Here is a 17,042-nt window from a genome sequence, read left to right on the forward strand (position 1 = left end):
ACTGCTAAGGTCATTATTATTACTTATTAGTTATATAGTCAATTATTTAAAGATGTTAAACACCACTTAATAATTGTGATATATTTGAAAAACTTTCTCATAATTTCTTACAAACACACACACACAAACGCAAAAATTAGTTTAATAATAATATTACTTTTCTAAGTAGACTAAAGCATTATTTTTAAAAAATTCAATAATAATATTTGAATGACTTTTTAAAGGATTTAATGCAAGTTTTTTAGTTTAGTTAATTCTCTCTAATAAATGGCTGAATTAAAATCAATCAACAAAATTAGGTTGAGTCCCCCATGCAACGAGAGATACGGGAACAGACAGAAATGAAGACAGCGGAGTTTTACATTTCTGCGATGGAAATATTCTCATTATTTTGAAAACATGGAAGAAAAGGAAAAGAGGATTGTTTGACTGGACAGTGATTTTACTTTTTAATAAGACAAAAATTGCAAAAGTAAGAAGCGCATTGCTTGAAACTTTCAGTAATCTGTAAATATGGCATGTATAGAACATTTCAATGTTGTAATGTCAATGGTCCGTGAACATTTCCTGCTTGATGTTAAACTATTTCCTAACTGTAACAAGAAGCAATTCAATCATAACTTGATTTTAAATCATCCGTCATAACATTATTTATCAATATGTTGACCTTTTTGGATTCTCAGAAGCAATAAAAATTAAAAATGTAAAACAGCAAATACTTTAGGACCATTGTTAGTGTTTACAGTTTTCAAGATGGTCTATCTCTGAAGTTTTTCAAGGTAAATGAAGGTTATAAAGTGTTCTGCTCATTTGAGAGATCCTCTATTTAAAAACCATGCAAGTTCTGAAAGAGATCAAGCCTCAGCCAGGTCAGAAAAAGTAACACCAAATTAACTTAAAAGTAACGTAACGCATTACTTCCCATTCAAAGTAACTAAGTAACGTAAACTAGTTACTTTTTTGGGGAGTAACTCAACTACTTTCCAAAGTAACTTTCCCCAAAACTGTAAACAATACTATATATTGTATTTTAACATAACCTATGTATAAATTATGTTACATAACTATATGCAGTGCATCTGGAAAGTATTGATAGTGCTTTTTTATTTTACTGCCTTATTCCAAAATGGATCAAATTAATTTGTTTCCTCAAAATTCTAAACACTATAGCCCATAATGACAATGTGAAAAACGTTTTTTGAAATTGTTGCAAATTGATTCAAAATAAAAATCCTGAAAAAAATACACGTAAATAAGTTAAATATATGTTAAAATGCTTTATTTGTTAGTATTGTTAACATTTGCATTTTTAGATATCCAAGTAAACTGATGCAGTACTTGCATTTAAATATGTAACTTTTTTTTTAAAACATTCCATTGTCATCTGCTTGCCATAGATCTTGGGATGTCTGTTTAATTCTGGATTGCTTGGAAAACGAAGGATGCATTTTGAAACTGCTTTTGAAGTAGCCTTCAAAATGGGACAGGATTTGTAGCACCACAGTGACCCATTCAGTCTCCAAAGTATGCAGCCTCTTAATTGGCACACAGTAATTGTGGTGGGTGTTTTCAGAAAAATGCCAGTACACTTGTGATGAATGCTTGGATGTCGTTAGTAGAGAAATTAAATAAAGTAGGGGAAAAAAGCCAAAAGCGACCATAGTGTAAGAAACCCATATAAATCACCCTGTGCATTCAGATTAGAGGAAACGGATCCATGTCGACTAGACTGCGGTCGGCTTCAGATGAGTTTTTATCTGATTTAGATGGATATCCCGTAGCGCTCCTCCTATTGTGTTACTCCTGTTTGTACAGATGTCTTAATGATTCTGATTCTCTCTTTCTCTCTCTTTCAGTCCTGGTATCTGGGGAACTGATTATCACCACACACACTCAAAGAGACGAACCCGAGGAGGCACAGACGTGGATCTGAAAAATCATTTTTGTGGAATTTACAAGAGGAAAAAAAAGTCGTGAACGAGATGCAAGAGGGAAAATCTGATATATATGCAGTATTTGTATATATACACACGCACACATATATATACACAATATGTGTGTATAGATATATGTGCACACATATTTATATATGCATAACGACAGTATAAGATGCTTCAATACACTTGTTTTTGAAAAGACTGGAGAAGAAATGGAGAAGAGCATGAGAGAAAACGGCCATAGAAGAGGAGACAGAAGAGGAGGATGTTTGTTTGTTTTTATTCTGGGAGGGCAGCCCGAACTATGGCGTACATTGACGGACATGTTGGGAAAAAAAGGCCCATCCTGACTCCTGGAATGCCTCTCCTCAACCCCCTCCTTCTGCTACAGGTGCTGCTTCCTCCTATATGCAAAATAAGTATCCTTTATTTTCTTAACGAACAGGGAAGAGAAACCTCAAGGAAGGGGTTTTTCCGCTAGCATTTCGCCACAGGTTTGGAGGTGAGCACGGTCTGTTTTGATTCTTTTCTTTTTCTTTTTTTGTAAGGCAACACGACTTGGAAAAGGAAAAACGGAAAAGTTTGATGCTTCCGCTCACACGACATTTCGGAAAACAAAAACGAAAAGGCTACTTTTCATCCACTTTTATTGACAATCATGTACCCGCGTCCTTGCTTTGGTTCAGAGGCGAAATTGCATTCTCCACCGTTTCTAAAGGAGTCCACTTTTTGGTGGACACCCGTCATGCTTTTTGTACATCGGAGGAATTTTAGTGGTACCTCAGTGACATTCTACATCACAGTTAGCGTTTATACACACACGCGCACACACACACACTTACAAGTAAACGCACCTATTTCGAGGCAATGGCTTGTACTGTTAAAGGCTACACGAGGTGTGTGTGTGAGCTGTAATACAGCCTTCATAGGACGACCCAGGGAAAAGCGGGGGTGAATTAGCACCTTCCTCTCTTCGCAATATGAAAACCCCTCATTCCCTGGACTCCCCTGTACAGTAAGTGTGTGTGCACGTGTGCGTGCCCGTGTGTTTGTGCGTGTCATAAACATTGGTAGTCCCTTATTCATCTCTGTGAATGCACAGATTTAGAGGGTTTTTGATTCATGTAGATACGTGGAGTTTTCCACATAGTGACAAAGGGAGTTGAAATATAGTTCTGTCATTACTTAGACAGTATTGGGTGTAGAGGATAGTTTTTTTTTTCTCTCTCTATCTCTATTTGTAATTTGTTGAAATCCATTGGAAATTACAGGCATTGCACTACTTTGAATTTATAAATTCTTTTTTCCTCTTTTGCAAATTCCTGTTTGGCCTAATCATATGAAATGCTGCGAGTCGATTATTTTTGTCATGTTCTGATCACTCGGTAGATGAGGAGGGTTGCTTTCTTAGTCGCTGATCAGAACGATCTGACATTTTCTATGTAAATGTGTCCACGTTTATGTCATTACTTTTATACAAGTCCCATAGTTCAAGAAGAAAAACAAACAAAGTTTTTTTTTTTCTCCCACGTTTCTATTGCGAGAAACTATGACTGTTTTTATTTTGAAGCAGATTATACACTTTAATCCGTAGGAATGTCAATGATTTGGATGTTTGACGTGAGATAAAAAGGAAGTCAGTCTGTGATTATGCTCTGTTCCAGAGTTGACTGGAAGGCGGACGCCTTTGACCAGCACGTCTCCGGCTGGTTGCCTCAGAAATGGGTTATTCTGCACTCTGAGATGTGTTGATTTGTACTAATGAAATAACATCAGGGCTTAATCTACAACGCTACCGAACCCAAATCACGAAGCCATGAAAAGTGCCTGAGACATTGCAAAACTTTAATTTGAATTTTGAATTTTTTTTTTGCTTCATCTACTGTGGTTGGTTGTTGTTGTTGTTTTATAAGTTCGAGGGGTTGATTTTATGCCCAGAGAGATAAACAGCCTAGCAATCCCCCAAGCCCCTCTTTCAGCTGCATGGACGAACGCTTAGCCACTGAAAAATGCAGACGGCTGAACAAAACACACACACACCACTGCGTTATAATCCACCAGAACATGACGAAATCAACACATATCAGAGCTTTCCTAGGTACCTTCACAAACACATACGCCAATTTCCAAAAATATATATATTGATAATATCCACACACAACTCTGGTTGCTTCGGCTAATCTTTTATAATGGCTTTGCATACACATTCTATTGAGTTGACCCAGAATACATAAGACATGACTTGTTTTAATGGTGCTGATATGAAAATTGTATGGAAATCTCTATATATGAATTATATATATATAACAATGCATGGTGCTTTCAAGAGAAAACTCACAAGAATTAAGCTCAGACGACCACCATATCGCTGACATGGGCGCATGGCAGATAATCTTAGTATTAGCTCTGAAGCGAAATGCTCCTGACTTCTCCTTCAAGACCCCCTCGAGCAAAGAGCCAATGACACAGATGAATTTTACCTTTGTATTACATTGGTTTTGACGTTTATCCCTCTTCTACTTTGCACGATATTTTATAAAACATATTATGTGCCTTGCCTTTAGTTAAGAATGATAATGCATAATTTTAAAGGATTCATTTTGTTTCTTCTTCTTTTTTTTGATGTAACCGGTGTCGCAAAGGATTAAAAATGCTGCATGTTTGATTGCCTGTCATAATCAGATTAAGACTAACAGGTTACCTGATAGCTGTAGTTTTGGATGGGTGAGAGAGGCTTTTTTTTAAATCACCGTAGTCAGCATGAAATATTCCCTGCTTTATTTTACCGCCGTTTTATGTTCATGTATTGAGAAACAGTATAAAAAATTCTGTGAAAGATGCAGTACCAGCTCTCTCCATATCTGACTTTTTAATTCCCTTTTCATGTTAAACGTATTAGTTTTGATTGTGTTATCATGTTTTTAAATGAGTTTTTACCCATTATGGATGTGAAGAGGAGCGGCCGGAGATGGATTCAAAATTAAATGGCCGTCCTCTATAAACTTCGTTTTGGTCAAGTTTAAATTTCACAACTGAGCACTTATAGCCCCCACAGTGTGATTTTTGCCTTTTATCCAATGTGTTTCTGAAAATCTAGGCATTTCTTAGCCCGATAGTTCACCCAAAAATAAATGTGTTTGCTCTTATGTTGTTTCAAACTTGCCGAAACAGTCAACCGTCTTGCTTTTGGACCCCTTTGACGTTCAGTGTAAGGTTTCGCAACAACATGAGTGTGAATGAATAATGGCAAACTGTGAACTGTCACTTTAACCCCTGTATAACACTGGCTGCAGTAGGACATGTAGTAACGTGTGACGTAAATGATTTTTTACAATTTACGATTATGTTGTTTTACTAATCAAATCCCTTGTATATGTTCTTACATTAATTCTAGAAGAGTAGCTCAAACATATTGTGTCCAGTTCTATGTACAGACACAAGAACAGCAAAACACACTGTACTGCTGACTTGGCGTCTTCTTAGAAAATGAATTAATCCACCAGAATGCTTCTTCTTTTTCTTCTTCCTCTTTTTATAAAAGTAGATGGTAGGAGATAATTTATAATTGGTAGCGTGTAGTGTCAGGGGAGTTTATATTGCGGAGGAGAATATATAGTGTATTTCTGGAGCTGGGTCAGGAGAGGCCATGTTGTAGTTTGTGATGCAGTGTACAGTATTGTTTCTGCAATGGATATTGCAACGCTGGTAGCTAACGCCATTTGCTGGTAGCTATTTGAGAAAGAACAAGAGATTTTGTTTACATGACACCCGTGGTAAGATCTCGAATGATTTGCGAGCCCGTCGTCCTCAATCCTGGCCAAAAGTCGGAGTCCTAAAGCAGAACGGCTCTCCTACACCATGATTCAAACTTTTGCAGAAGTGCTAGCATCATTCAGCAAGCAATTTTCCTTGTGTTTAACAGGACAGGCAATGGAACAGGGGTCTGTTTTGGAGAATTGGGATTGTTTCATGCTAATTTTAGGGGTTATTCCTTTTGGGAACAGACTCTCATGATCCACTGCCTGTCCTGTGAAGATTTGCACTGCTCCATTTTCATCTTTCTAAAGCTGTCAACCCTCTGGCCAGGATAGGATGGTGGGCTCCGTCTAACAGGGGTGGTTTTCGCCAGCGCAGTAGCTCTGTGATGAGCTCTGTGAGCATGCCGTCGTCTTCTTCGTTTGCTTTTTTTTGTGTGTGTGTGTGTATGATAGAATTGGCTACAGATGGCCGAGAGATGGAAACACTTCAAGAGTGGGTTGTTACCCCGATTTGTGCTTTTTAAAGTGGCCACAGGTGATGATTGAACTTGCTATGATGCGAATAATGCATGTTATTGGATGAAACATTATCTTACTGTTTGATTGCGAAATTCTTGACTAATAATTTTTATAGGTGATTATCATTTTTATGCGTGTCGTTGAATTGTGTATAAATGCTTAACCATATATTCAGTAGAATAAGAAAAAAAGGTGAAAATGTACATAAAAATCACTTTTTGTATGAGAATTTCTTTTTTTTGTATGTTTGACTTTAGCAGTCATAAGCTTGTGGTCAAGCCACAAAAAAAATTTGAAAGCTCCTTCTAAAGGATCTGCTGTTGAGAATTTACGTCAGCACCATTCGCATACACTTTTCACAGCGTTATTTTGATCATAAAAAACGGTAAATTCAGCATCACTTGTCGTCATTTTAAACGGAGCCAACAGCTTCATCAAGCTTTGAGATGTTTATGCAGATTCCATTGCCATTTTTTTGTTGTTATTTCCAAGACTTGTTTTAAAACCTCTGCACTTATTTTTCCCTTTTTTTGTCATGCTAGTTTCAAGATCTTTGAACACTTTTTTTTCTGTACTTCTACTTGGAAGGTTGCACTAGATAATCTGGTATTGAATCTTTGTCTAATAATAATTAATAGTTCTTTCTAAGGTTTGCTTCTCTGGGAATATTTCTCAGCCTTGTTGATGCATCGTGATGAATAATGATGAGAATGGAAGAAAGATGAGACGAAGCTGCTTAAATGCACCCTTTTATTTACCTGTTGTCATTTGTGATAAATTGACCCTTTATGATGTTGAAATCACGCCAGGTTCCTGTGCACCGCAAACCTTAGAAGTGTGAACTGGATTGTTGAGAAACATTTTCGAAAATAGCCTTTCTTTTTCTGTTAAAAAAATCTAAACATCTCTAAAACAAAATGGATTTACATGACATGGTAGGAGACTTGATCTTGTGAAGTTTCACAAACTAATGCTGCAGTCACACTAGAGTTTGAACTTGTGAAATTCTGTCGTATGGCGCTACGAAAAAGGGGTGGGATTAAACAGGATGATTAGACATTTAAAAAGCGAGCCATTGGTCCATGTTTTAAATTTCTGTCCAGAGAGGTCATGTTTTGATCTTCGATTAGTCTCATGCAATCATGTGATCCAATTTCGCAGGTTAGAGTTCACCAAGCTTGAACTTTCAACGCAGCGAACTGTGAAACCTATAGCAGGAGCTTGCGTTTCCAGACACATTGGCATGCGTATGAATGGAAGTCTACGGGGAGAAAAGTGCAGTGTGACCCACAGCTTAATTTCGAGAGGAGCATGTGATATGATAGATTGCGGCTGGTCTCCCATCTGTAATCATTAGTAAGCCAATCAGATTAATCTAACTCACTATAAATAGCCTGTCTTAAAATTACCTTCTTTTCTTAATAGAAATTACGTTTAATAAGAGTACCCCCATCCACCCCATCTCCCCCTTTTCCTCCTTCCCCAGGGGGAGCTCTCGAGAACTACCTGATCTTGTACCCCCTTACATGCTTATCGACCAGGCGGGAGCCCTGGCTCAATTATCTCCGAGCTCAAGGTTCTCTCCCGGGACAGCATGCCAAACCTGCTAATATTGTCAAGCAATATCTAAGTGCTTGTGAACTCGTGAAATTAGGTTTATTTGTCGTTCCCAATGGCACAGTTTTTTAGCTAATTTTAGTGATTGTGTTCGCCAATGGGATGAAAAGAATAAACTTCAAGATATATAGATTTAAAACATATTTAAAAGTTGTAAATGATGTTAAGCGTATGAAATACAAAATACTATTTAGTTTTTACTGGTCCACGATGTCATGTTTATCTAAATTTGTTTGTTATTTGTTAAGATAACCAGCAATTTATGAGTGGAAATTGTTTCCACACCATTTTCTTCAGTTTACTGTTCAAAGGTTTGGGGGCAGTAAGATTATTTTTTCCTCTTTTTGAAAATTAATACTTTTTAAATTAAAGAGACATAAAAGTATTAATAGTCATATTAAATACATTTCTAGTAGCATTTTGATCAGACAGATTTTTTCATTTCTACAATCTTACCTCAAATCAATCAACCCCAAACTTTTGAATGCTTGTTTACAATATATGTTGTATAATGTATTTAAAATAAATTAGGGGTGTTTAATTCTTTTTACCTGAAAAAGTTTTTTTTTTTTTTTGCCATATAGTTACTTTGGCCGCCTGTAGACAATCAGTGGCATGGCTAATAGATTTATGGTGTGTGCGTGCGCGCATGTGTGAGTGTGTATGTGTGTGTTTGTGTGTACAGACTAACAGATCTAGCAGGACTTTAGACCTCACTCTTCTGAGTGCCTTCCTAGATTCAGCCTGGAGCTGTTGAATGTGGGTTAACGCTGTGTGTTCTTCTCGTTTTCTACCATCAGCCCACTCATGCCTGTATTTACCAGAATCGGCAGAATGTGCATCACTAAAAAGATTGTTTAACTCTGAGGTCCAGGCACTTTAATTAGTCATTGACACATGTAATTATGCTGAATAGAATGTAGATTTCCTTGTTCACCCACTGACATAAACAGGATGTGAGGAGATTCTACTCAGGCACTCATAAAGAATTGACCTATCGGTAAGCTGTGCCCCACAGATACTTATTGCTAACTCAGACAAACAAAATGCAATTGCTAAATGTCTTACAGAATCTAGTCCCAATATGTTTTTGATACATTCTGAGGAGCTTTAAACATTATGAGGAGCATATGCCATGTAGAGATATGTAAAATATTTTAGTTATCGTCACTACCGCAGATGACATCCAGGATCAGCAGTGTTCATGTACTGCAGGGGAAGCTTAAATAAAATGATATCAACATTAACAAGATTACATTTAACTAGGTTAATATGAAGAAGCGCTGATATACATGCGCTGCTTATTAGGGATGCAACAAAATAAAAATTCTGGGCTGAAAATGGAAACAGAAGCTTAAAATGCTTTGTAATATGTATTTATTGTTTGATTAAGTATTATAAAGTATTTTGTAAGCTGGTGACACAGTTTCTCAGTGGTTAGCACAGTCACCTCACAGCAAAAAGATCGCTGGTTCGAGGCCTGGCTGGCTCAGTTGGCATTTTTTCAGGGTGCTCCGGTTTCCCCCAAAGTCAAAAGACATGCGCTATAGGTGAGTTGAATAAACTAAATTGGCCATTGTGTGTGTGTGTAAATGAGTGTGTGTGGATGTTTCCAACCACTGGGTTGCAGCTGGAAGGGCATCCGGTGTGTAAAACATATGCTGGATAAGTTGGCAGTTTATTGCGCTGTGGCGACCTCTGATTAATAAAGAGACTAAGCCGAAGATTAATGAGTGAATTTTGAAAGCCCTTTTAAATATAGTCTATTACCTTAAATTACAAAAATAAAAAAACACAAGACAATAAAATTACATTATATTAATAGTAAAATTTTATTGACAGCGAATGAGTCGAGAGGTGTAATTTTGACAGCACAGCAGCGCAACAGGAGCAAGCATACCATATAACTCCTAATAGATATTGACATAGTCCTATTGCCATGTTATTTGAGTGAACTTTGCTTTGAACTTCCAGTGAGCATGTACGGCTAATGCCTAAATAAGTATACGTGTACAAGAACAAAATATCCACACAACAGAAAATTAAGCTTTTTGGAATTTTGACCTCAGAGCATATATAAAGCTAATCAAAATTGATCAGCGCAGTGATAAACCAGACTCGCCAGTGAAATGAATGGGTTTCATACTATGGTTTTATTGCACAGAGCTTTCTGCATCTGGTGTGAAAGCTGCTTCACACTGCACAGTGACTTTGGATGAAGGGAGAGTGAAGCCAGAGCACTAAACTTTTTTATGACAAAAAAACAAAAATTCCATTTTAAGCTAATAATCATTAATAATTATTAATTATTGTCAAAAAAATGGTGCATCCCTACTACTTAACTAACTTACCCAAGGCAGAGGCTGTGTTACTATATAGTGATTTCTGCAACTTACTTTAGAATGAATGTATACATCCTTTTCGATCTTCTGGACATTAAATTGTCTTGTTTAGTGGTTAGGAATTGTTTTAGATTAGTTCTACGGCTCATCCTCTCAGGATACCTGGAATCAGTTTTACAAGCACCCCAGGCTCATCATTTCACTACTTTTGTATCACAAACCCCATCAAACATCAAGTATCAGATCTTCCCATGTTTACCTGTGGCGCTGAAACCTAAATATGTCTGAGTTCTCAATCGCCATTGGCTGATCTGCATTTAAGAGGAGGGGCTTACTGATAGGTCGATCAGACATGAAAAAGTACCTTTCCTTGTGTGGTTTGTAATACAAACCTCACAATGCTGTGAACTTTGCATAGTCGAAAGCAGATAGAAAGGTGAGCATGCGGTCAGATCTTTGTTTTGTCTTTTGTTAGTAAGGGCTGGACAAACTCTTCAGGGCTGAATGCAGTTTCTACACTTGATCCTTACTTTTTCAGTGTCATTCTGGCTGGTTTGGAACCCACATTGACAGCTCAGTCAAACTGCTCAGCTGTAATAAACTAAAGGTTTTGAGGGATCTGGCGATTGTAAAAATCTGAATACCATCTATGCAACAAATCCTGATGTTTTGCTAATATTAAGGAGTTCATCAGTGTGTGTAAAGCTTAATCTAGGCTTGATTTAGCATTATAGTATACAGTGACTAGTTATGAAGGAATAACGACTGCGTTTACTTCTGGTCAGAGTTAGCTAATGGGGTGTTTACAAAATGTTCACTACATTCATCAATCATTTTTTGTCCTCTTGCCAGAAGAGATCGATAGACAGCACTGCGAATGATTTCATCTGTCTACATTCTCAAAAAATGTATGCATATTATGCTATAAACTTTATAAAAGACTATTTCTGTAGTGGCAACACAGTGGCTCAGTGGTTAGCACTGTCACCTCACAGCAAGAAGGTTGCTGGTTCAAGTCATGACTGGGTCAGTTGGCATTTCTGTGTGGAGTAATGCATGTTCTCCTCCAGGTGCTCCGCTTTCCCCCATAGCCCTAAGACATGCTCTATAGGTGAATTGGATGGAATTAAAAATTGCCCGTAGTGTACGGAGAGTGTGGGGTGTTTCCCAGTACTGGGTTGCAGCTGGAAGGACATCCGCTGTGCAAAACATATGCTGGATAAGTTGGCGTTGGTTCATTCCACTGTGGCGACCCTTGATGAATAAAGAGACTAAGCAGAAGTAAAATAAACGAATGAATGTTTCTGTAGCTACAACCAACTACTTTAATTCAACTGTCATTTGCAATGCTTCATGGGATAGTAGTTCTTTTGCTAAACCAGTGGTGTCCAAACTCGGTCCTGGAGGGCCGGTGTCCTGCATATTTTAGTTCCAACTCCAATTAAACACACCAGAACTAGCTAATACTAGAAACCTCTAGACAGGTGTGTTGAAGGAAGTTGGAGCTAAACTATACAGGACAGCAGCCCTCCAGGACTAAGTTTGGACACCCCTGCCCTAAACTCTCTTGTACTTCTGTCTTTTTGCTTCAAATTAAATTAGAATTAATTCCAGCTGAATAGTTTGTTTATAGGCTAAAAACACTTTCATGAAGACTTTTTAAAAGCCCCTTTGTGGAAAAACGATTGTGAAAAATACATCCAGTACCCAGCTGAAAAAGTATACAAGTACGATTGCACTCCATGACAGTAATTCTGACACAAAGTGAACGCAGCATTCACACACTGGTCTTTGCGCATTGGTCTTTGCCCAGGTCTGAAAGCGAATCCTCCTTAGAGCGCATTTGTGTGCAGGTGAGGTCACTGATTATTTTGGCATTCCCCCGTTGAAAAGTGTAATTCAAACTTTGCAGCATTGTTTGAGATTGAGCTTTGGGGATGATGGAGGGTTTCCACCAGAGTTCGATGACTGTAGAGTTAATGGCGGCACAGACAGTGTTTGTGGGATACAGTACAGTTCAATATGAATGGAGACCCATCCTTAACATTTGTAGAATGGCTAGTTGTTTCGACGCTCCCTTAGCAAACCAGCAGTGCAAATCAAAGTTATAAACAGTGAAATAATATTAATATTCATTTTAAAATGGGGTAAATACACAAATTTAACATGCAGTGCCTGTACAGCTTTGGTTTCTTTTCTTCAACCTTGTGTAATCCGTGTTTTTACTCTACTCTGCAGTGGTGGAAACAGCTTTTGTTATTCAGATGTTTTTTGTATGTAATCTTGGATCCAAGTGGACAGATTTGACAAAGCCTTTCACTATCACGTTATTAACTAACGTTTAAGGTTGTTATGATGCTGTGAGGCTTTTCTAAACCTGGCCCTAAGATCGAATTACCTGAAGAATACCTGTTAGTCAGAAAAGCCATTCATAGGCTTTTGCGATTTATGCAATATTTTGATAAGTCTTTCACAAATGAATTGCCAAAAACACCCTGACACACCGCCTGCTCCCGAATGTTTGACACCCCCGAAATTCACGCATCAATCTTTCAGGGTGCCCTCTTCCCAATTTTTGTTTCATTTCTATAAATATCTCTACCGTTGTTGTTTCTTTTGTTTTTAAGCATGCTGTTTTCTCGATGCTTCGAGTTGAAAGGACGAAGGTTGAAATGTTTTTCAGAGAGCATTCTGATGCAGTGTTAAAATTTCAAGGTTTTTCGTTGGTTTTTTTCCTTCCTCTTTTTTAATCACATTATTCTTTACAAATATTACCATAGTAGTTACTCATTAAACGCTTGCTTGCTGCACAGATAAACACACTTCACACCAGGAAGGGGCATGTGGACATTTAGTTCAGACACATTCACAACTGACACGGTGACATGCATCCGTCTTCTTTTGGACAACGCATCAGATTTTCGTTATTTGTCTCTGTTTCTCGCTAAATTGTAACCTATCAGCAAAAGTCGGTATGTACGTTTTTTGAAACAGATGAGAAAAGACTTTGTTTTTCTCATGCACAACAAACTAAATTTGCCATGTGTTTTTGAACTGGTGTGAGGGGGAAATTACAGCTTTAACAATATTTCATTATAACATTGTATTCAGCCATCGCTGTTCGCAAAAAAAAAAAAAAAAAAAAAAGAAAATCGCTCATGAATACAGTACTGGAAGTGAGTATGTTTCCCTATGCAAAAAAAATAAATAAAATGAAAATGAAATAAAAAAATAAACAAAGCTATGCTACAACTCTGAAATGAGGTGACTGGTTTCTTTTCATTCTTTTTCTTTCTCTGACCAATCAATGTGGTTTTCTTTCTAATCAGTTAGACCCAGCGTCTGCTGAAGTTACTTGGCAGTCTTCAATGTTTATGCAGATTAATCTTGATCGTTGTGTCTTTGTGTGTTTTGGATGTATGTTCCTTGTTTTTTACGGTCGTTCCCAGGTGAAGACTATTGCCTAATTTTAGCTCAAGCAAAACTCTTTAAAGCTACCAATTTTTTTCTGCATTTTGGTTGTTTGTTTACATAACCTATTTTGGAGTCCAAAAATAGGACAAATTAAATTAAGTGAAGTTTATTTATAAACTAATTTTATTTTAAGAGGATCACATGCTTATGATTGCTAACAGCTGGTCCCGCATTATTCAATTTATGATTCACCAATCAGACGATTCCTAAGCCACTATAAATACCCTAATACGTTCCGTAAAACAGCCATCTTCATTTTAAAGAATCCCTCCTTCCACCCCTACTCCTCCTCCTTTCCTAGATGGGTGGCATGATGGCCCAGTGGTTAGCACCGTTGTTTCACAGCAAGAACATCACTGGTTCTAGTCCTTACCAAGCCAGCCGACGTTTCTGTGTGGAGTTCACACATTCTCCCCATGCTCACGTGGGTTTCCCCTGGTTTCCTCCCACCGTCCAAAAACGTGCAACTTAAGTTAATTGACTAAACCAAATCGACACCATAGACATGCTAAGTAATTATATCTGAAGAGCAATCACTATCTGTTCATTAGCTACTACAGCAGGGGAGTTCTCCAGATCTACCTGAGCTCAAACTCCCCTCTCACCTTGCAAACGGTAGGGACCCCTGGGATCACAGATCACTGGACAGCATGCCAAACAAGCTTTATAATCAATCATCAGCTAAGTGTGAACTCTTAAAAGGGAGCAGCACGGTAGTAAGCACTGTCGCCTCACAGCAAGAAGGTCGCTGGTTTGAGTCCTTGCTGGGCCAGTTGTGGCATTACTATGTGGATTTTGCATGTTCACCCTGTATTTGCAAGGGTTTCCTCAGGCTGCTCCAGTTTTCCTTAAGATCCAAAGACATATGTGGTACGAGTAAATTGGATCAGCAAAATTGGCCATAGTGTATGAATGTGTGTGTAATGTGAGAGTGTATGGGTGTTTCCCAGTACTGGGTTGTGGCTGGATGGGTATACGCTGCATAAAACATATGCCGGAATAGTTGGCAATTCATTCCGCTGTGGCAACCCCTGATTAATAAGGGACTAAGCTGAAGGAAAATGAATGAAATTAAAGGGATAGTCAACCAAAAGTATCAATCTGGTATTATGTCTGCGCTGTATACATTTCTTTTTTCTTTCCACAAAGGGAGATATTTTTATAAGCGGTTGCACTTTTCCATAGTCCACATAATAGCATTGAATATAAATACACAAGAATTACATGATTGTCCCGTACCAAACAAGCCAGGCTTTGTTGAAAACCAAACCAAAGTTTCTTACTATGGCCATGTGTCTTTGTGCGCATTCATAAAACTTTATTAGTGCTACACTGCACTCAGCAAGGGTGTAGATTTGCTCTTGATATTGGTGGGGACATACACCCCTACAGCACATGCATAGACCAGTACAAATTCCTTTTCGTGCTTTTAAAAATATGAATAAAGGCTTTAAATGCTTAATAATACAAATAGCCATTAACGAGACGCGTCCCATGCTGCAAAAGTCAATTTACATGATTTTACTGCAATCCGGCTTTGAGGAGGTATGAATGTAGAGCAATTTAGAGAGGCACAATTTAAACATTTTAATGATTATTATTATTTTGCATAATCATAAAACCCAAAATGGAAACTGAATTTCGATTAATTCGATTAATATTTCTATGGTGGACTCCAAACGAACTTGACTTTAAAATTTGAATCTCTGAAAATACAGTGAAGGAGGACTGGAAAAGTTCCTTGTTTTTGGTGCTTCTCACATCCAAACGTAATTACAGCTGTCATTATCAGCATAAAAAGGCCCAACCAATATCACTGTTATGTGTTTGTGGGAGAAAGGACCTCATTAATGAGTAATAAAAATTTATAAATGCTTAACACAAGTAATAAAACAGGTGGATAAAAGACAGATTAGGAATGAATAATAAAATGTCAAGTAAGGAGATTATTTACAACCTCAGAGACGTGCCATCATCTTCCTCTCTAAAGACTAGGGAGCCTGTTGCGGTCACATTGGAAGACCATTACATCCAGTTGAAGTTTTTTCTTTTTTAAATATTTCCCATATAATGTTTAACAGAGCAAGGAAATTTTCACAGTATGTCTGATAATATTTTTTCTTCTGGAGAAAGTCTTATTTGTTTTATTTCGGCTAGAGTAAAAGCAGTTTTTAATTTTTTAAACACCATTTTAAGGTCAAAATTATTAGCCCCTTTAAACTATATTTTTCAATAGTCTACAAAACAAACCATCGTTATACAATAACTTGCCTAATTACCCTAATTTGCCTAGTTAACCTAATTAAGCCTTTAAATGGCACCTTAAGCTGTATAGAAGTGTCTTGAAAGATATCTAGTCAAATATTATTTACTGTCATCATGACAAAGATAAAAATAGGTCAGTTATTAGAAATGAGTTATTAAAACTATTACGTTTAGAAACGTGTTGAAAAAAAAAATCTCTCCTTTAAACAGAAATTGGGGAAATAAATAATTCAGGGGGGCTAATAATTCTGACTTCAACTGAATGTCTGAGAATTTTGGGCAATGAGCAGTTGTCCTACGGCTAAGCTTCCAGTGTTACTGCAAGAAGTTCTCACCTTTATAGTCAAAATTTGGGTGCTGGCCAACGGTCGGCCTGCTAGTTGAGAGAGTAGAGGGAGTTGATCTATTTGAGAAACAGGGTTGTTAAACTTAAATTCATGAAATCACTCGTGGACATTTGAGTACATCAGAAAAATATTTAATATTGTACCCCTGACCCCTGAAAAAGCAGTGTTTACTTTAAGGTCATAAAAATAATTACCATCAGTTCCTTCGTTGAGCCTAACAGAGAAGAAAAACAGCCCATCCTCTTATGCCATGAAAAGCAAGCAAGTTGTGAGTACTCAAAATTAATCACATGCAACACAAAATACAACAAATGTGCTTTATTCTCTGAGGTGAATATAGTGAATGCTCGAAGGCCTGTTCATCTGTCAGCTGTGTTCTCGAGCCTCTTTTATTGTTGTGTATGCACAAAACAGACCTGATAAATGTGTACGCCACTTCCTTGGGCATGCAGAACCATTGATTTGGGGCTCATTTTAATACACATGGAAGTTCATAAAGTGATTTGCATTGGCTAAATATAGTTGAAAGTGGGTGTGTAACGGCAGGTATGTAAGACTTTTCCAGATACACAGATTCTCAGGTAAACTGTGATTTATAAAGCTGATATTGTGGGAAATTTTCTGCAATCTGGTACACCTTCATTTTTTGTCAGGTTTCTAGGCAAAGTTTTATATATGAGGCCTCTAGTCATCGCAGCTAATCATACATAGATACACTACCTGACAAAAGTCTTGTCTCCTATCCAAGTTTTAGGAACAACAAATAATAACTTGACTTCTGGT

The 17,042-nt window shown here is 37.5% G+C and overlaps 1 protein-coding gene and 1 long non-coding RNA gene across 33 annotated transcripts in view; both read left to right on the plus strand.

Annotated features, from left to right (window-relative positions):
* Positions 1–3,256, plus strand: part of nfic (nuclear factor I/C) — a 223,466-nt gene extending 220,210 nt beyond the window's left edge. For all 32 annotated transcript variants that reach the window (XM_087264522.1, XM_087264528.1, XM_087264523.1 and 29 more), the window contains one exon: positions 1,857–3,256. In XM_087264522.1, coding sequence (XP_087120648.1) covers positions 1,857–1,877 — 21 coding nt within the window. In that variant the 3' untranslated portion in view covers positions 1,878–3,256. The remainder of the gene's footprint in view (positions 1–1,856) is intronic.
* Positions 3,257–5,163: 1,907 nt separating this feature from the next.
* On the plus strand, positions 5,164–13,433 carry LOC147835566 (uncharacterized). The gene is made up of 2 exons (XR_015497821.1): positions 5,164–11,557; positions 11,700–13,433. It is a non-coding gene; the product is annotated as an uncharacterized LOC147835566 (long non-coding RNA).
* The last annotated feature ends 3,609 nt before the right edge of the window (positions 13,434–17,042 follow it).

Source organism: Danio rerio, chromosome 8, assembly GCF_052040795.2.
Source record: "Danio rerio strain M-AB ecotype USA chromosome 8, GRCz13ab, whole genome shotgun sequence".
In the NCBI taxonomy this organism is placed as follows: domain Eukaryota; kingdom Metazoa; phylum Chordata; class Actinopteri; order Cypriniformes; family Danionidae; genus Danio; species Danio rerio.